Source organism: Crocodylus porosus, unplaced genomic scaffold (assembly GCF_001723895.1).
Source record: "Crocodylus porosus isolate Cpor-Errol unplaced genomic scaffold, CroPor_comp1, whole genome shotgun sequence".
Lineage (NCBI taxonomy): Eukaryota > Metazoa > Chordata > Crocodylia > Crocodylidae > Crocodylus > Crocodylus porosus.
The window spans coordinates 105,643,457-105,664,836 of NW_017728947.1; the positions used below are offsets into that span (position 1 = coordinate 105,643,457).

A 21,380-nucleotide genomic window follows, 5' to 3' on the forward strand; every position below is an offset into this window, starting at 1 on the left:
ACTGCCCACCCTGAGTGCAGCCCCAGACCAGCCCCTCCACTGGGAAGAGGCCAGCGCAGCCCCCAACCCTGAGCCTGCAACAAGCAGCCCTCCCTTGCCCTGTGCACAGATCCTAGGGGGGTACATGCCCCCCCATGACTCCCCCGGGGATGCGCGCAGCAGCGGGGAACCGCCCCACTCCCCCCCAGACAAGCTGCCCATGGCTCTGTCCTGGACCTCACCCCAGCTGGGCAGTCCCTGCCCCTGCTCACTCCCTCCCTCGCCATGGGGGTCCTCAGTCTGAACCCCCCCATGCCCCTTCACTCGCACAGACTTCGCATCCAGACACTGGTCTCCAAGCTGCCAGGCTGCATATCGGTATTGGCCATTAGGGCTCATTTAATAAATGGCCTTCAGTATTGGCCAAAAAAATCTTTATCATGTACCCTAAAAACTGGCTTGATTGTCAGGCTCAAAGACTAGCAGTCAATGGCTTGATGGCTGATTGGCAACCAGTCTTAAGTAGAAGGCCCCAGAGGTCGGTCCTGGGGCCAGTTTTGTTCAAAATCTTCATCAGTGATTTGGAAGATGGTGTAGAGTGCACCCGCAGCAAGTTTGCAGATGACACCAAGCTGTGGGGAGTAGCAGATACACTGGAGAGTAGGATGAGGATTCAGAATGACCTAGACTGGTGGTTTTCAACCTGTTGTCTGCGGACCCCCAAGGGTCCATGAAAGATAACTGTGATAAATCAAAAGTATGTGAATACCCACACTTACAATTCAAAAGGGCCCACACCTCCATTCAAAGTTTTTTAGGGGACCACAAATGAAAAAAAGTTAAAAACCATCGACCTAGGCAAATTGGAGAATTGGACCAAAAGAAATCTCATGAGGTTCAGTAAGGACAAGTGTGAAGTCCTGCATTTAGGGCAAAACAATCCCATGCACCAGTACAGACTGGGGACTGACTGGCTAAGTAGCCACTCTGTAAAAAGGACTTGGGGGTTACAGTGGGCAGTCAGCTGAATACGAGCCAACAGTGTGCCCTTTTTGCAAAGAAAGCTAACAGCTTACAGGGCTGCGTTAGTAGCAGTGTTTGAGGTAAGTGTTCCTCTTGGTTCAGCACTGGTGAGGCCACATCTAAAGTACTGTGTCCAGTTTTGTGTCCCCCAACTATAGAAATAGTGTGGACAAACTGGGGGCGGAGTCCAGTGGAGGTGACAAAAGTGGTTGGGGGGGCTGGAGCACATGACATCTGAGGAGAGGCTGAGGGAACTGGGCTTACTTAGTCTGGAGAAGAGAAGACTGAGAGGGGATTTGATAGCAGCCTTCAACTCCCTGAAGTGGGGTTCCAAAGAAGATGGAGCTAGATCAGCGGTTCCCAATCTGTGGTATGCGTACCGCCAGTGGTACGCAGGCAACCTGTCAGTGGTATGTGTTAACAGGTTTATTATAATTACTTTATATGACAAAAATTTGCTGGTGGTACTTAAGGTTGTATCGTTTTAAATTGGTGTTGCACAGTCTGTCAGAGTTTGGAAACCACTGAGCTAGATGATTCTCAGAGGTGGCAGACGACAGAATGAGGAACAATGGTCTCAAGTTGCAGCAAAGGAAGTTTAGGTTAAATATTAGGAAGAGCTTTCTCATGAGGGTGGTAAAGCACTGGAACAACCTGCCCAGAGAGGTTGTGGACTCTCCATCCTTGGAAGTTTTTAAGACCTGGCTGGACCTTTGGCTGGGATGATGTAGTTGAGGATGGTCCTGCTTTAAGCCGGGGTTTGGACTAGGTGAACTCATGAGGTCCCTTCCAACCCTAATTTTCTATGGTTCTGTGCACAGCCCATCCTGCTCAGAGTGGAGGCAGTGGTCCCATGAAAAACAGTATATAATCATGAGATTTTTAAACGCTGTAGTGCATGTATACTTAAGAAACTAAATTCATATTGCATTTCCTAACTTTTGAATGCTTGACTTAGCAACTTCAACATACTTGTAATGTAGTTTTTGCATATAGTTTCCTGTTTTTTCAAAAAAGCAAACTGAAGTAGCATGTTCCATCCCACACATGCTGGTTTCCACTTCATCAGCAGGATTGAAACATTTAGATCACAACATTGACTTTTGCCACTGGACTAGACAGGTTAATTGATAGCACTGAGAGATTGTCATCTCCCAGGGCACAGCAATTTGGAGGAGGTGCAGCACACATTTAGCCAGTGAATTTAAGAGAGGTTTTCTGACAGCAAAGGAATACTGAGGTATAGGGATACTCTATTCCAGTGGCTTTCAACCTTTTCCTACTGGGACCCATTTGGAAAGATCCATGACCCATCTGGCCCCCCCCAGGCCATGCTGGTGTTTGACCCCCAGCCCTCTGGGCCTTGCTGGGGTCCCTCACTCCTGACCTGTCGCCCCCTGCCCCCCAACCCTGGGGTGCAAGTCTGGCCTTGGCACAGGCTGGAGGGAGGCGGAGAGGCCTGTGGTACCCCCGTGCCCTGGGCCAGCGCTGGGGCTGCCGCGCCACACCAGGCAGCCTGGTCATGGCCCCTCCCGCCTCTGTGAGCAGAGGCATTGGCCCTGGTGCCACCAACCTGGCTGCACAGCTCTCCCTCACCCCCTTTCCCCTGCTGGAAGGGGCATGCACCTCCCCATGCCCCCTGCCCTGCTGCAGCTCGTGACCCTTTGAAATATTCTTGCGACTCACGGGTCGAGAAACGCTGTGTTCTCCTTCTGGGTTATGCTTTAGTGGTTATATATGTTCTGCTGGGTACCCCCAGCTCTTTCATTGGTTCCTTGTCCCAGTCTCTTCCATTACTTTCGGATCCCAGGCTCAGGTGCCTTGTCCACCTGCCTTTTAGCTGAGCTAACTGGGTGCAGGTAGGGGAGCGTTTTGAGCACAGGAGAGATGGCACTTGGTTCTTGGGGTCCTGGCTGTCAAGGGGAGCAGCTGCAGGGAGAGTTGTGCTCAGTCCCTGCTTCACTGAGGTGGAGCATGCTCGATTCAAATAATCTTCAGAGAATCTGCTGCCATAACAAGAAAGCTTGACCGATCCCATGTGAATTGATTTTTTTTTTTGGTGTGTCATTGGCCAAAGTTGAGGGATTTTGGTAGGGTTACCAGAGACAAATCCTTGATGCTGGGGTAACCACTCTACTGACTTTGAAGTCCCCTTTGCCAAGCATGGAGGTGCTACAGCTTCTCAGGGAAGTGGAGAAACTGTTTTAAAATGGGGGAAAACAACATCTTTTTTCCCCTGACCTTGTTCTAAGAAATGACCGAGTAGATGTTGCTGAAATTTTCCAAGAAACTTCAGCCCACGTCAGAGACAAAGCATGGAAAATGTCAGTTTGAATGGCTAAAGTTTGTAAAAAAATAAAATAAAATAAAATAAATAAAGGCAACTGAAAACAAGTTCTTAAAATTGGAAGTATCAGACAAACAAGCTGTATAAATTGCTACTTGTGCTTTCCATAACATGTATGCTTGTGCACACATGCACTTGTCAGTTGGTTTTTGTGTATGCATGAAGCTGTGACAAAGAGTATGCAGGTTTTATAAGCATGCTGAGAATCTTTAGTCACGAGGGGTGAATCTGTGAATGATTTCTGCAGGTCATTCCAAATGAGTGCTAATAATAAAATGTTTGTATTGTGTGAGTGTGTATATATATATATATATATACCAGCATGGATTTTGTGCATGCTATATAGCACTTTTCTAAGGTACTTTACAGGAAAGTTATTTTTTACCTCCTCTTTTTGCTTGTAAAAACTCGACTCCTTTTTCTCATTTTGGTGTCTGGTGGCAGGTCACTTTCAGCTGTCGGAGAGAAGTTGATGGTTTTTTGAGTCGGATTTTGTGTAACTCGTTTGTATACAAAAAAATCCGTATTTTATCTACAGTATATGCACCGGTCCTCTTATTCTTTGACCTAAGATAGACTTAACTATATGAAGCCAACTTTATTAATTTCACTTGAGTAACCCTGTACAGCCACTAGGAGCAGCTGCTTTTGTGAAGGGTCTTCAACCGTATACCCACCTGTCAGGCCCGTTTCCTTCCTGGCTGATCTGTCATGATCCAGTCAGCGAGCAGAAGAGCAGCAATAGATTCACTCTTGGCAAGTTAATCATGCAGCCCCCTGACTGTCTTGCATATTCATCACATGGTTTGATTTTTTTCTGTCTGAAACCTGAAAGCCCTGATGGCTTGTGAGGTATTGAGTAGTGAATTTAATATGTATTATCCTAGCCTTAGGCCAGTATAATATCGAGGAAAATAGCATATCTCCCAAAATTGACAGGGCTGAGCACTAGGAGCCCTGAAAAGTCAGTAGGAGAGAGTTGGGTATCGCAGAAGAGCAGTTCAGGGTTGGGTGCCTAGCAGCTCAGTGATGTATATGCCTCCAAAGGATGGCTCAGAGGTCAGTAGCTCTTGACTTCCAAGTTGCAGCTTCCGTTCACTCGGGTTCAAGATTGCTGACTGCCTCTTTGAGAGTTAATGCCTAACTAACTGGTGGTGTTAGCCTTAACTAACTGGTGGTGTTAGTGCCCACCCTTTTCCTTATAGCCTCTAGTTGAAGCCCTGACCCAGGAAGTAGGGACTCAAGTTATATGTCTTTTTCCATCAGAATTCAAGCCTATATCAGTTACTTCCCAGAACGGTGCCTGAACTGCCAGGCTGCAGAGAAGTCTGGGTATGAGGTGCCTCTGTTTATTTAAAGAAAAAAAAAATGCTGGGCCACTGTGCAGCCAAAAGTCATGAGGCCAACCAAGAAGAGAGCACACTGACTGTAGCTGAGTGATGAGGACCCTGAGCTGTGGGGAGGGGGAGTTTAGAAGGGCAAATCTGGATTGCTCCTTGGATGTCAGCTGTCTAAATTCAGTCCTGTATAGCCACCTTTGGGTTTCGGCCTGGCCCTAAATACATCTCTCGTCCACTTTGATTATAGTTGCCGTGTCTTTTTAGCCAACCTTCTTAGCTTGTCAGAGACCTTGAATGTGCTTAGATTTCCCGTGCCCACCCCCCCATTTATTTATTTATTTATTTAAATTTTAAGCTAGTGGTTACCTAACAATGTGGGCCTTATCAGGATCATCCATGAGACTTGCTGGGGAAGCGTGACTGGCATTTGTATTAATGGAAATGGAGCTAAGCAGATCTGTTCAGGGGTGTATTTCACTCTGCACAATTCCCCTGCAGTTTTTTGTGTGTCATCTATTGAGCCTTTTGCTTTCTATAGAATTAGGCTGATGTAAGGAAAAATGGTTCTCACCAATTAAGATGCACTGTACTCAGCAGCAAATGTCACTAATGTAATTTTCTGAGCAAATAATCAGATGCTTATTTTGAAATCATTTGCTGGTTTCCAAGCAAAAATTTGCAGGCTTTGGCTAGAGTCATGATGATTATTTTACCAGGAGATTAAGCATTGGTTGTGGAATAAAATAAATGTTTGCTATTACCTGTGGACTCTTCTACAACGTGCACATAGTTGGATTTTTATATACTCTGGAGGGCAAGAAGCAAGTAGAAAGAAATTACTCTTCCTATAAAAAGACAAAGTCTATGAGAAAAATCACTTGCTACTAAATATAAAGGTATGGATTAATTTCTTGGTAGGTGAACATTGCTACCTCCCTTCCTAAGTCGTAAAACCTGCACAAGACATCATTTGCTATGATTTTCAAGTTGAATAAGGGTCACTAATAAACAGCCTCTTATTAGCTGACTAATGAAACTCCACTGTAAAATCTAGTTCCTAAAGTAAAATGTGGCTCTGCTTACCGGCTTTTAAATGCAAAACTTGTTTCTGGTCCTCTAGCTGCCCTTTTTACCTTGTATAATTAAAACTCAGGTGCAATAAAATAATCAGTATAGGCAAAAGCTAGCTTCAGGTCAGGATTGTTCTGTCAGCTGTGGTCAAGAGACTGCTAAATACAGGCAAGAGCAAAACTGGTGTAAATAATTTAAGTACCAGAGACATGCACACTAAAATACCTCCAAAGAGCCAGATTCTGATTTCTTTTCTTCTGACATACCTCAAGGGTGATTCTATTGCTTTCATTTCTAGGTCCAGACTGGCAGAAAAGAGATCAGAATCTGACTCTGAGAATTATTAATCTTATGAGAGCTATTTAATACAGAGAGATTTATGGTTGAAGCCAGCATCCAACTGCTTGCCCTATGTTAAGGAGGCGCAACGGGTTGCAGTCAGTCTTAGGGTAGGTGTAAATTTCTGCACTGTCATTAATAATGCTTATGCCAGCAGTGGACCTCATTGCCAATTGTCCTAAATTCAGTGTAGTCTTGGCTCAGTTTTGGTGCAAGCCTGTTCTGAGCAATTCTGAAGATTTGCTTTACGTGTTTTCTTCCTGACCAGGTTGCTGTTTTGGAAGGGGTGGGGGTGGGAAGAGTTGGGGAATTGCGTTATTTATATCAGGGGTGTTAAACTTTACCCCAGGCCATATCTAGACCATGGAGCTCCTCCTGGACTGGATGTACGAGGCCACTGAGGCTCAAGTGGCAGTGGGCCAGGCAGCTGTAGGGTGCATGGGGCTTTGTCAGCAGAGCCCTTGCTTATTCTTCTGCCACTAATGGCTACGTCCAGCAGGGCCCAACAGCGACTGGAAGGGGGAGAGGGAGAGGCAAGGAAGGAGGGTTGATTTTCATTTGCTTTAGGGACTTTAAAAAAAGCATGTAAAATATCTCCTTTTTCTCCCAGGGTTTGGTTTAGTTTAGTTTCATTTTGTCTCTGATCAAATATAGTGGGCAGAAGTGAAACATTTTTCAATTCTGTGATTCGCAGTTTGAAATCCGAGAGAACCCAAGTTTGCGTATCTTCAAATTTGTCACTTCAGTGTGCGTCAGCAAGGAGATCTGGGGATATAGTATACTTGGATTTCTCAAAGGCATTCAACTTACTGCCTATGGCGTCTTGATTAAAAATGTGCATTTTATGGACTTAACAGGGCACATGTTAGATGGATTAAATACAGATTTGCTAAAACATCTCAGAATTTATCTAATGGAGCAACAGGAGTGAGGTATTGTTAATAGCAGGTTTGCCCAGGGATTGGTTTAGGCATCTAGATCAGGGTTGAATTAGATCATGGAAGCCTGTGGGTCGCATATGGTGTACAAAGGGTTACCACGTGGCCCCAGGGCTCCCATACCACGGCTGCTGCCTGTGTTGCACTAGTTGTGGCAGCATCTGGAGTCTCAGGGCTTCCCCCTCCATCCCCTGGCTTCTGCTGAATGTCTCTATCCCAAGGGTGTGGGGCGGGGCAGGGCAGTAAGGCATGGGACGACCTGTGGTGCAGAGAGAGCTGGCAGCCTGGAACGCCCCTCTGGTGCAGCGCCACGGGGAGCCTGCAGGCAGCTGAAGGTGGGGTGTGGTGTGGTGCTTTGCTGCACTGGACAAGGGACAACTACCTGCCTGTACCTATGTGGAGTGCAGTAGAGTGGGACAGCACCCACCTGCATGTGTGGGGTATGCTGCCTAAGGACCGTGGACCCTGGCACATGTGGCCTGTGGCCACTTCGAAGTTGGATAGCCTTGATCTAGGTTAGTGGTTCTCAACATTGTTTGTATCAGGACACATTCATAAACATCAGTGGCCGGTCCCGACCCAGTGCCCCTTAGTCCTGACCCACTGCCCCCAGGCCTCAGCCCCCCAGTGTGTGGGGCAGGAGCCTGGTACGTGGAGCAGACGGGGGTGTATTTGGGGCATGAGGGGCCCCAAAGGAACCCCTTGTGGGCTGGAACTCTTGACAACCTGCAAGGGAAAAGCCACATTTTTCCATCTTTTTCTCCTTTAAAGGAGAATCTATTTTTAAAGTTTGTTCACCACTTTTGGGTCATGACCCACAGTTTGAGAAATGCTGATCTAGGTGGTGATATAAAATCTTTACTGGTTGCATTTGCAGACAACACAGAGATTGAGGCCAGGTAAGCAAGGGTTGCTGTTTCAAAGCAATCAGAAATGCATGATTTAAAGGGTCACCATCCAACAAAATGCACGAATACAGGGAATTGTAAGGGTGTATATCTGGTGACAAAGATTGCTGCCTGTACCATAACATAGGGCAGATGGCCAACTGGGCATGCATACCACAACTGGTACAGGCAGCAGATCAGGGAGGGACAAGGAACACACTTGCAGATAGGGCAGGGAGCAGAAAGCAGAGCAGCAGATGGAGCAGGGAGCACAGAAAACATAGCAGCAGATCAGGTGGGGGAAAGGGATCATAGACGGAACTCAGAGAGGGTGTTGGGCTAATTTGTGGCATGCTTGCCAAAGACGTTGGCCATCACTGCCATAGGAGACTTAGAAAATGTCTTGGGACGTCAGAAAACTGTTAACATGATGTCCTAGCGCAGTGATGCTACTAAAACTAATGCATTTCAAGAAGGAATTAGGAAAGGAGAGCTGTAAAAGTGACTCCAGGGCTAAGAAGCAAGCCTACTATGCGAAGCTTAAGAAGATCACTCTAACTTATTAAAGATGAGGTTGAGTGGTAACCTGACCAGAAGATACCTGATACTTGGCAATACTTGGTGGGGCGTTTCAGCCTTTTAGACAAAGGTATAGCGAGTTCCAGGGGCTGGAAGTTGGAGAGAGAAACTCAGTCATGCAGTAGGATGTAATCTCCTAGCAGTTATGGCGGAAGATAATGGAGTCACTATTACTTGAGATTCTTAAGACAGCAAGCTAGCGTTAATTATCTTTCTAAAGCTCATGCCTTAATCCAATTTCTGGGAAAAATTCTATAGCCTGTAAGAAGTACAGAAGGTCAGACTACGTGGTCAGATAAGTTTATTCTTGGACTGGAGTCTGTGAATCTAAAAATTATGAAAAGGTTTATAGCTTATGAAGAAGGATTTCAATAGGCTCTTTCCACTTGCATGGTTGGCTCAGTCAGTGTGGCTTTGGATACTCTTAAGTGTAGTGTGTGTGTGTGTGTGTGTGTGTGATATGCATAAGTAACGGCATGCATGCCATATTTATGTATTTTGAGTTTCAATCTCTTATTTATACCTAGGGATTTATGTAGATAACTTCAAGTATTGCTAATTGGTGTAAACATGCAGTGCCTTCTGGAACATGAAAATCCCCCAGGAATGAATAGCAGAAGAGCCTGCTCTCTTGCTCTGTTACAGTTGTAATATATTTAGACGGTTAGCGTTCTCATTTCAGTCACAATTCATGACGATTCACTTCAAGATAAAACAGTGTGGAAGAAAAGCGCTAAAAGATGGAGAAACATGGAGATGAAATACGGCTTGTTATTTTGCGGGTGCAGAGGCAGAGCAGTTAAGGCCTCTTGCTGTCAGTCCAGTTAATCATTGGGTTGGAAGGGACCTAAACCCTTGGTACAAATGCCAGATGCTCTGTTCTTATGCCATCCCACCTGCAAGTGTTGCTCTGCACTCGTGATGAATGGTGCCTCCCTGTCAGCCCAGCTGTGAATGAGAGCCTGGGTGTAAGGGCTGGGAAGTCAGAATTGATCCGAATAATGCTGGCCACATCCCTCCCTTGGAGGCTACAGAAACTGGTGTGACCTTACCACACTAGCCTGATGAGCCACCCAGGCTCAGGTGGGCTTTTAAACTTTTTAAGACTTTTGGGATCTTAAGATGATTTGGGTTTGGGGGGTTTTTCACGCTCTTTTTGGGGAGTGGGAGAGGTGGGGTTTGCAAACTCAACCCACACGTCAGAATACCTTGTAGTACTGAACAAGTAAATTCAGACAGAATTTTTTTTAAGCTGTTTCTTGTTAAGGTGCCCTCACAATTGTATCACATGGATAGTTGGTAGGTACTGGACTGAGAACTATATTTTATACGTCTATTAATGGAGGAAAAACTTTAAAAAATAATTCTTGCTTTTATCATTACATAAAGTTGGTCAAAATTGTAAGAAAGTGTGCTGCTTGAGGAATTTCAACACAAGGTTTTTTGAGGAGAAATTCCCTTTTTTTTGTCTTGCTCTATTTTGGAGCTGTTCTGTTATTAAATATCGCTATATCAACAGCTCCAAGTTAATAAACATTGTATGAATTGACACTACCTTGTATTGTATTGCACCATTGCACTGCATTGCTACTTTGTTTCAGTAGTAGCCCGTGTATGGTATTTTGAAGATATATAATCTGTTATTGCATAAGTGTTGGTCTTTAAAAAGGAGGTGCTTATGCTAATGATATATCTTATTTTTTAAAGCTAAGATTACCTTTAGATACCAGTTACTTTAACATGTGCTGTATGTAACTCAGTGCCGACATTATCCATCTGTTCTTTTCACCAAGACATATTTATTTTGCATCTGGTAACATGCAATTCTGTCTCAAGTGAAAAAGAAAAAATAAAATGACAGGAATTGTACATTCATTGCAGTTACATTTGTGCCCTTAATTTGTTCCATGTTGATTCCTGCCTGCTCAATTTCTCATCTGCCCAAGTGTATTTGAATGCCTTTGATGTAGCTGGCACCTGGCTGTTACTTTGGCATTAAAGTTCTTGCTTTCTCCCCCCAAATCATTATGGCTTTGTAACAAGGCTTATAGTATCCCAGAACCAGCATTGGTTTTTGACTAATTGTTGCTAAAGGCTTTCTTTCCCACTCATTCTTTATGATCATGGAAACAGTCAGAGAAAATTAGGGTTCGAAGGGACTCCTGGAATCTGCATGGATACATTCGTCAGTATTTGTTTCCCTGTTTTAAAGCCCACCATGGAGCCTGCACTGACTTCCTGTTCCTGCTGCCCAGCCTGTCCCTCTCCCAGACCAGGAAGGAGGTGTTAGCCCGGGGTGACCTGTTAGACTCTCTGTCTTCTTTTCCCTCTCCGATGCCCATCTCTAAGTGGAGTTTCAGCGGGGGGCCACAGGCTTGTCAGATGGCATTCACGGGGCTGTGGGTGCTAGCCGAAGATCTCTGCTCACTGTTCTCCCATGACATTGAGGTTGTTAACCTCTGACTTGCGCACCCTCCTAATGAATAATTCTTGGGACACGTTTAGCAGTGAACCTATAACCCAGGGATGGACAAAACGTGGCCCACTAACTGATTTGGATCCAGTTTGAGGGTGCGTGCTCACCAGTTGATTGTGTCCAGCCCATGGCTGCCCCACAGCACTCCACATAGGGCTGAGCCCCACCCGCTCCTGCCAGGGGCAGCCTGTGCCACACTTCCACCAGGCCTGGCCAGTATGCACAGCTTCCTGATAGGGCTACTGCTGCCCAGGTACTGCTTGGCTCCCCCTGCCTCCAGCAGCTCCTCCTCCTGCCCCCGCTGCGCTGCTCTGGGGAACGGTTAGCATGGAGAAGGGTGGTGGGTATGGTGGAAGCGGCAGCCAGAGGGCTCCTGTCCCAGTATGTAGGACTCCAGGTCCAGCCTCTGGCCACCTTCAAGCCACTTGACTGCCTGCAGGCAGCTGCTCATCGTGCTGCATGGGCTGAGTGGGTGCAAGGCGCTTGAGAGCTGGAGCCCTGTGCTCTGGGGCAGGAGCCACTCAGCTGCAGCTCCCCCTTCCTTCCCCCCGTACCAAGTACCTGGCTGGGCATCTGTTGCCCAACATGGATCTCCACTGCACTACCTGCTGCCCTGAGCAAAACAGCAGGGGCAGGAGAAGGAGCCACCTGAGGACCTGAGCATAGGAGCTCTTAGGAGCTGAGCAGCACCCAGGCAGCTGCAGTTGTACTGAGCAGCCCCGCTGGGAAGCCGTGCATACTGGCTGCGGCTGGGGCCAGCTGGCATAGGTGGGAGTATGGTGTGGGCTGCCCCAGGTGGGAGCGGGCAGGGTTCAGCCTCATGTGGAGGCGGCTGTGGGGCAGTGAGAGGGGTGGACTGCACCTGTCCCGTGCTGCCTGGGCGAGCTCTGCTGCATGCGCCTCCTGCCCTTCCTCCTCCTTCTCTCGCCACGCCCAGCCAGCTCCCAAGACCTACCGCTCGAACACCTCCCCACACACAGGTATGCACCCAGCCCTACCCCCTCCGCAGTTGCACCTGCCCCACACCCCCTAACACAATATAAAAGAGTTGGACTGTATTTTGAGCTGTTATGCAGTTGCCCGTATCTACACTAGGACTGTGCGAAACAACTGTGTTTTGGTTCAGTTTTGGATTTGGGCATTTCAAAGCACAGTGATTCATTTCAATATTTTGGATCACTGTCCTGTTTCGTTTTGGCTGAATCTGTTTTGGAGATCGGAAGAGCTGAATCTCCTCTGAATCTGTTTTGAACAGGCTGCAAGCTTCACACAGCCCTACCCAGCTATCTGGGGCTTGAGGCTGGGGGGCTTGGGGCCCGAGCAGGGAGCAAGATGGGGCTGTGGGTGGCTCATTTGGGGGAGGGGGAGGGACACTGTCCTCCGTGCAGGTAAGGAGATCCCTGCGTGGATCTCTGATCCCTGTCATGGGTTGCAGGGCAGGGAAGCAACGCAGAGCGGCAAGCAAGCCTGCTACTCCCTGCTGTATGACTGTACTCTGCAGGGAGTAGAGATCTGCGCTGGGGGTCTCCTCGCCACCTCTTTCCCCACCCCGCATTGCCTCGATGACGTGGGGCTGCACAGGGCAGGCTGCAGCAGTGAGGAGACCCTGGCACAGATCTCTGTTCCCTGTGGATCTAGGTCACGTGGCAGGGACCGGCACTGCCCTGTTGCGCAACCTGACTGTGCAGAGAGCAGAGATCCACACCAGGGTCTCCTTGCTGCTGCCGCCTGCGCCATGCAACCCCGTCTCACTAGGGCAGCGGTGAAGAGACCCCCAGTGTGGATCTGCTTCCTGCGGAGCCGAGCGTACAGCTGGTTCCCTGCAAGTCCGGCTCCGAAACTCCGAAAATTTCTGAAACATTTCGGATACTGTATTTTGTTTTGGAGATGTTTTTGAGCCTTCCATTTGGATTTAGATTCAGTGGTTCAGGCGCCAAAATGGCCTGTAAAACCTCCAAAATGAAATGGCTGCCAACATTTTGCACAGTCCTAATATACACACTAATATGCACATAAATCAGGACATTATTTTTTAAAATAAAATTAAATATAGTAGATGTTTGATTTTTAGTATGACTTTTTTTAGTCTATAATTTTTTTAAATGCTACCTTCTGAAAGATTTTGTGTGTAGCCTTTGCCAGCTCGCCCAATCTTGGCCCTCCAGCTGAAATAAATGCCCACTCCTCTAATCACTGAAAGAGATTAGCCCTCCATAACTGTATAGCAAATGGGCTTCCATGAGCAGGCACCATCTCCAGTTAACCTTTGATACTGGTACTGAGTGCATTCTGTTTTAAGTTACCATTGTTTTTTAATTAGTAAGCACTTGGTTTGTATTAGGGATTTATTAAGGTGTGCATTCAGTTTTACCCAGACTCTTCTCAAGTCTTGAGTTACTTAAGAGTTGGAAGATGGTTTCATTATATTATCTTTTAACAGTGTGAATTCAGCACCAAAACATTTGCTTATTATGCCTTAGAGTACTGTCTGCTGTTTCTTTGCTGTAACAAGATAATAAACACCCATATTTTCCTATAACAAAATCGATGGCTTCCGTTTAGTATAAATAGACTCATTTTCCATTGCAGGTGTAGAATACAGTGTTTACATCCATTGGTGTATTTAAACTGTCCCACTTCGGAGGCCTTATTGGCTGGTGGGTAGAGCACAGGACTGGAACTTGGGAGATCTTTGTTCTGGTCTTTGCTGAGGGACCAGAGTCACGTTACTTCCTTTCCTGCTACTTCAGTTGTCTCGTCTGCAAATGAGGATGTTGATGCTGACTTCCTTCACAGAGCACCTGATATCTCCTAATAAAAATCACCAATCCTTGGAACATGTTATTGGCGTTCAAACCACCAGACAAATAGAATGAGGAGCAGAGAAGTGAAAGCATGAAGAACAGTTGAATTGCTACAATGCAGTTTAAGGCCTTTTAATGTGTGTTGTCATTCACAGCTTGTGCTTATTAGTTTGGAGCTTTGGAGATATATAAAGAAGGACTAAGTGGTGGAGGTATAGTTTAAGTAGAGCTGATCTTGTTTTGGGACAGGGAAGTAGATGACCTCTTGAGGACAGTCTTAGCTCTGCTACTATAACTTTCGGACAGCAGTAAGCATAATGGTATGCAAAAGCACTACTGTAACACTAGAATAGATTTACGGGCCGTGTCCAGACATGCGTGGCTGTTTGGTTCCCCGGGGACAACTAGCGGCAGCACACCTTGTGCCGCCCCAGTTGTCCATGGGGAACGCCCGTGCCACATGTCCACTGGCGCACAGCAAGCTACCCTGGATGAAGTAGGGGAGGCTGGGGCCAGCACTGGGCTGGCTGCAGCCACCTTACCTGGGGTCCTGAGGGCCTTGTGAGGCTGCAGTGACAATCCTGCCACGGGGAGTCTGGCCGGCAGTGGAGTGTGGCTCTTGCCGGCCAGGCTCTGGCTTCAGGCAGCACACGCTGCCGCCGCATGTGCACTCCACTTTTTTTCTCCATGGGTTTTTTTGACCCCTAGATATCCAGGGGTCAGAAAACCCCTCCACATTGTTCCCTGGCAGCGCAGAGAACAGTGGAACTTGCGTTATGTGGCACTGCTGATGTCTGTAGTGCCACGTACCACACGCAGCCATGGAGACTAACAAAGCCATCCCATCACTACATGCACCTTCAATTAATGACTCTTGCTTTGACTAGTCAAAGAGTGATGCCCTGAATACGTGTTTAATAAGGCAAGTGGATTGACTGCTATTTTTCTTGATTTCAACATTTGAAGATATTGTATCAACTGAAATCAGATACTTTACGCTGAATAAAAATAGGTCTATATTCAGTACCCCATAACCCGCAACATTCTCAGTTGATTTACCTTTAAGCACTAACGGTATTGATAAGGGAGTGCCATGGTGTTGAAACTGAGGTGGTTTAATTGGTTCAGGGATTGTAGAGAAGTCCTTTTAAAAGAGATTTCTGAACAAGTTGCACAAGAAACATCAGCTTAGAACTTCGTTAGAACTTAGTATGTTGGCTAACAAGGATGGGGCAAATTAATGCCACACATTAAGATCAGTGGAGCTGCATTAAGAAAAACCTTAGTTTAATATGTTTACAATTTCTTTTTTGGTTAAAAGCATAGTATATTAATTAAGGACCACACTAATTTCCAACCCCCCCATTTTTAATTTGTCACTTAAAGCAGTGGGTGAAAGCATATTGTTTGCTTTGAGTTGTGCTGAGTCCTTTGAGGATAATTAGATTCCAGCACCTATTTTTGTTAGCCTCTTGTTTGCAAATGTCTGTCTAAATAATGAGAATTAACTTTCTTGAATGAAAAAAAAAAAGCTGACTGAGGGACACCAAAATGCTCTCAGGCTGTATCCTTTCAGCTAGGACTAGTGAGCTTGCAGGTAAAAGAGGCATAAAGTTACTGAGTTCTGTCAGTGCATCGCTGGAAGGAGTATCATGGGAATTCAAGCTTTATTCCAAATGTCAGTTATAAGAAGCAGCACTGACCAACTTCAATTTCTTTTCTGTTCTGGGTTGCAGCTCTAATTCTTGCTGATTTGAGGCGTTTGTCAAAAACTCCAGTCTGCCTATTGCTTGTCCCGCTTTGGGACTGTTGCAAAGTTTATTTGTTGTTGGGTTTTTTGTAATGGTTATGCCTGTTTGAGCTCATATGCTTTTTGAGATCTACTGGTGCAAACCGGATCAGCTGAAATATAGATTAAATTTGTGGAAGGTGTTTTTTCTCGTATCCTACAAGTTTGTAGAAAAATGAACCACAGCTGCAAACTTGCTTTTGTTGTAGTGCTTCCCTGTTCTGGCACAAGTCTTGAGAAGGCTAGGATTTTTTCAGCGTGAACACATTAATTAAGTGCTTCAGCAGATATTGCAGCATCCTAAGTGGCCAGCACCCTGGCACTAATGATCAGGGTGTTACCTTCTTTCTTTGCCATCTAGACAGTCACAGAGAAATAACTCTTTTAGTTCTGCTTATATTTCCTTGTATTCACTGTGCCTTGTTTCCTCATCTATAGCTGTGTGACCTGGTACAGAGAGAGCTCAGAAATCTTCTCCAGATGTCAAGGGCTGCAGTACATCTTTCTGGTTACCTGGCACTTGCATTTGATTTATTGCCTAGATGACACCTGAAACCTCCTCATGGATGATCTGTACTGTATTGACGATCTGTATTGTACTGAAATGAGAAAAAAACCTGGGAGTAAACATTTAGTAACCTCTTAACCAGTTTGTAAGGATAATTGAATCTGCTTTCTGTTAGTGTTTAACAAGGGTGTGTGCTCCTAATTAACACATCTGGTCAGTACGAGTGCAGAGTAACTGAAAGCAAAGATTTGGGAGTACCGTGTAAGTTTGGTAAAAATCCCCGCGTTCAGTGTTACTGTAGCAAAATACACCCCCTTGTGGTAAGAAGAAAAAAAATCTAAGCATTCCTGTGTTCGTCCTCTACACACTGATCTGCTTGTTAGTGCTTTCCTTCGCTCATTCTTGTCACTCTTCCTTTTCCATTATTTATGCTGCATATTATTCCAGCTTGTCTTCCTTTCTCCCTTATATTCTTTCTCCATTTCCTTGATAGTATTTGAATCTCTGTTCTTTTATGATCCATAAAATACACTTTTTTCCATACTGGTTTTTAATAGTTCTTTGCTTGCTTTTATGCTTTTTGATGTTTGCATTTGCTAAACTAACAAATACAACTTGAGATATACTTTGAAACTTTCTGCTGATTTGTGACAGGTTGCTGGATTACAGGAGTAAAAAGGCCAGGTGCAGAGACGAGAATGTTTTGAAGAAAGATTCATTGTGTGTGTCTGCTTCAACAGTATCTCAGTTTATCTGAACTGCGCTGAATCTTGAAGGAGCTAACAGGGGCTGTGTATAGACTGGACTAGCCCATGGCATGCAGGTTTTCTTTCGTAGTTGATAATCCACTTAGGGTTGGAAAAAACGTTAGAGAAGTTGGACCAAGAAAGGACAGTTTTACCTTCAAAGTGGAATTAAAGACCTTGCAGCAAGTTTTGCAGTCTATCATATTTGTCGCACAAATATATAGAAACCACAGTCAGTGGTATAAATAATCCAGGAAGGTACTTCAGCTGGGAATTTTTTTGCTATTAGCACCAATGTCAGGCAGTCTCAGCAAAGCACTTCTCAATAAGATTAAGGAAAGCAAACCAAGCATGAAATAAAATATGGGATAAGTGACAAGTAAATACTATTTATTGCTTGCTGTGTGTGCCAAATACGAAAATTTGGTACTGTGTGTCCAGAGGCAGAATGTGTACGTAGCAGTAGAAACTATAACAAGTAACAGGTGAGACCATAGGCAAAACTCATTAATGTCCTGTCCATGCAAAGGAAAATACCTAAAGTTTTGTGCAAACCTTCCAAATATTTTAAAAATTCCCCAATTTTCAGTTCAAAAAGTAACCCCAAATCCACATTTTTGTGACTAAAATGAAGCACTGCTATCTATCTATCTATCTTAGTGGTGCTTCATTTAAATCCTGGAAAAATGTGGATTTGGGGTTACTTTCTTTTAACCAAAAATTGGGAATTTTTTTTTTAAATTGGAGAAAACCAGGCTCCCTGGTAATGAATAGGGGTCTGCTTGACTCGTGGCAACACAAAGCAGGTTTTGTGGCCTGAAGAGCCTATTTCGCAGGCATTTCCCAGCGACCCTTCCTGCTGCTGATTGGTGGAGGGGTCTTAAAAGATGGTGAAAAAACAGTTTATGTCAGTAGCAGATGGTAACTTTCAGTCATATGATCTACAGCTGCAGCGATAATCATGTTGTCCTCATACTGTAGTAAGCATTGGGACTTTCTAAAAGAGCGTATTCTATGAGTAATATGTTGGGGAAGGTTTTAGGTTAATTTTGTGGGAAATCACGACCAGTGTAATATTTTCTGGCGATCACAGCCAATGCTGTTTTTCACAGTTTCTGTGGAAACCCCAAAACTCAAATTAAGTAGACCCCTAGTAATGAGCTGATTGGTTTATCTAGGGTGAGGCAGCAGTGAGCACAGTTGGACAGCAGCTTTTGGTTAAGGACATGACTCGGAAAAAGGACCTAACATGTTTGTGGAAGAGAATGCTGTAGCAGGTGGCAGATTTACTTGGCTAATGATTTCTTAGCAATGCAGCATTTCATAAGGTCCTTGCATGTGAACTGAGCAAAAGAAGTGATACCAGTGCAATATCCAAGGTGGATATGTGGAGTAGTTATATAAATGTGCAGAGTTTTGATAGCTAGAATGAATTATTTCAAAAGCAGCTCTTAATTTTCTTTGCTTTTACTTTTTCTAGGTATCTTGCAATATATTCAGAACTCTCCCACCTAGTGACAGCAATGAATTTGACCCAGAAGAAGATGAACCCACCCTTGAGGCATCATGGCCACATTTACAGGTATTTAACGCTTTTATCTGAGATCAGATTTAGATCACTGCCTGACATGTCTGGTGTTTCTATGTGTCTTTTATTAATCTATGAATCAGGTGGAAATGTGTTCATACAGTACAGTAACTGGGTTACCTGTGAAAACAGAAGAAATCTTTGTGCAGTTTTCAATGTCTTCCTAACTTAAGGAATTACATTCAGCACAGGATTGAGGGTTTCCCACATGTTCCTATTTTCTTCCAGTTGATTAAAACATATTCCCATGTGGAGAGTTGCATACAGCATTTTCCAGCAGCTTTAGCAGGAATGGAGTGAAACCAGTGTTTCACTTTGCTCAGCTGAGGCTTGGGAAAGTTGCCCATCTTTGCTCTTCAAGAGTTGCTCTTCCCTCTACCTTATACTTTCATTGTGGGATATGTTAGTGTGTCTTTAACCATTAATGCCCAATATATTTGAACAGAGAAAACAAACTCATGTTATAGAGTGGGCCAAGATCATTAATAGCTGCTACATCAAATGAATCTGTTGCAAAAATAGATATAGCTCCCAGGGGTATCAGTGAGGGCCATGACTTACACCAGAAGCAAATTTAGAATAAGTTAGAGTTGTAACATCAGGAAGGGGAGTCTAAGAATTTCTGTAAATGTAGGAATATAACCAGTCCCTCTCTAAACTGAAGAACTGGTTTGAAACACTCTTATGCATGGTCCCAGGTCTACCTGGGAGAGATGGAGTAGGCTGAACAGTTATTCCTCCATGAAGTAGAAACTTAAACTTACGCATTAGGTCTCCTCCCTCATTTATAATTAAATCATACAAAAATGGTTTTCTATATTAAAACCCTTAGGGAAGATCTGTACTGTTCTACCCTGCATGTCTTTTCATCTTATCCTCGTTGCTTCCATTGCTGTAGTTCACATTAGTCATTCATATGAACAAATGGTCGTATTTTGTATTAAATTGGCTCTTCACCTCCATGGTAGTAAAACAGACCTGTGTAGTTGTCAGAGGGCTGATAGCACTTTGTCACCCCTTGACATAGTGCAGAATTAAATAGAGTAATAATTCTTTCCTTCCAGTTTGCTCCTTCCTTTCCCTTTTTTGTTTGTTTTTATAAGAAACCACTGAATGAAAGCAGGGTGTGTAGAATACCTGGATACAGAGGAGATTGCACAGAAAGACTTCAGCTTTTTAAACTTTATTTTTAGCTTGCATTTTATTTTCAGTGCCAACATTTGTTACAAAAGCTAGAAAAGGAACATGTTTTAAAATGGTTGGTCTCCAAGGAAAAGTTTGAGAGAAATAATTGGTACAAGTCTGCTGACTAGCAGCAGCTCAGAGCTACTTTCCTAGGAGGGCTTGAGAGTGTCTCTTCTGTTTTGCTTTCTTTTTGCTTTTGGTTACATGCTACACAAATGATTTGGTCATTTGCTTTTCCCCTCAATTATATGGGCAGAGATGGTTTTACCTGAGAGCCCCAGGGTTGGAGAATACTTATTTGCTGACCCAGTCCATCAAGTTGGGAATTCTTGATTAAATCCCATTCTGTGTTCAGCATCTCTTTTTCAGGTTATAGTGGGATGCTGCTCAGAACAGTCTATAATTACAATTACATGTTTCCAAACAGTCAGCAACTCTCTTAAAATAATAATTGCTTTATTTCATATGAATTCAGAAGTCCAGAGGGCCTTAGATTGTACTTGTCAGCTACTCCAGAAAACTTTACAAGCCAATGAGCAAACATGACAAATGCTTGTTTTTAGTAGGAGCCAAAATGACATTCCCCTAGCTTAAGGTTAAATGATCAGGACTAATTTGCTAGGTTCATGTAATTGTTTCTAGCTTTTGGGTAACTGGCAAATCAAAAAAACCCTTTTATGTAAAGTCCTTGAAAACAGACGTTTGTTGTACCGAGGAATTAAGAAAGCAGAGGAAAATTTACAACTGCAAAAAAAAAAAAAAATCAAATAATACACTAAATTGTGACTTTGTTTCTTGCAGCTTGTATATGAGTTTTTCATACGATTTTTGGAAAGCCAAGAATTCCAACCCAGCATTGCCAAAAAGTACATAGATCAAAAATTTGTATTACAGGTAAGCAGATGAAGGTAAGCCCCTAATGGAAGGGAGGGGCCATCACCAGGGAGGACTATACTGCAGTGGGGCAGTCAGGAAGACCAAGGCGGAGATGGAACTGGGACTAGCTTCCAGATTAAGGACAACAAGAAGTCCTTTTTTAACTACATGGGGGGTAAAAAGAAGGTACTGGGTAACATGGAGCCCCTGCAGGACATGTTAGGAAATTTGATCGTCACACCAGATGACAAAGCCAACATATTTAACTATTTCTTTGCCTCCTAAGCAGGGACCAGAACAGTCACACCCCACTCTGGGCCCCCCTCATGCCCCAGGGGAGGCGCACCTAGGCCTAGTGTCAGTGAGGAACTAGTTAGGGAACTTCTGGAGGGACTGGATGTATTTAAATCAGCTGGTCCAGACGATCTCCACCCCAGAGTGCTGAGGGAATTGGCTGAGGTCATTGCGGGACCCCTGGCATGGCTTTATGAGCGCTCGTGGTGCTCTGGTGAGGGGCCAGAGGACTGGGAAGAGGGCCAACGTGGTTCCCATCTTCAAAAAGGGGAAGAAGGAGAACCCGGGAAACTATAGGCCAGTTAGTCTTACCTCAATCCTGGGTAAGCTTTTTGAGAGAATTATTCTGGCACATGTCCATGAGGGGACTGCATGCTTAGGGGCAACCAACATGGGTTCATTAGCAGCAGGTCCTGTCTGACCAACCTGGTGGCCTTCTATGACCAGGTCACCAAATCCTTAGATGCAGGGGTAGCAGTGGACATAGCAGATGACACTAAGATGTGGGGGGATGTGGGCACGCTAGAAGGGAGGAATAGGCTACAATCAGACCTAGACAGGTTACAGGGGTGGGCGGATGAGAACAGGATGGGATTCAACACTGGCAAGTG

The 21,380-nt window shown here is 44.8% G+C and overlaps 1 protein-coding gene across 4 annotated transcripts in view; it reads left to right on the forward strand.

Annotated features, from left to right (window-relative positions):
* PPP2R5E (protein phosphatase 2 regulatory subunit B'epsilon) overlaps positions 1 to 21,380 on the forward strand; it is a 103,639-nt gene that overhangs the window by 59,878 nt on the left and 22,381 nt on the right. For all 4 annotated transcript variants that reach the window (XM_019550845.1, XM_019550848.1, XM_019550847.1 and 1 more), the window contains exons 4-5: positions 18,307 to 18,408; positions 20,401 to 20,493. In XM_019550845.1, coding sequence (XP_019406390.1) covers positions 18,307 to 18,408; positions 20,401 to 20,493 — 195 coding nt within the window. The remainder of the gene's footprint in view (positions 1 to 18,306; positions 18,409 to 20,400; positions 20,494 to 21,380) is intronic.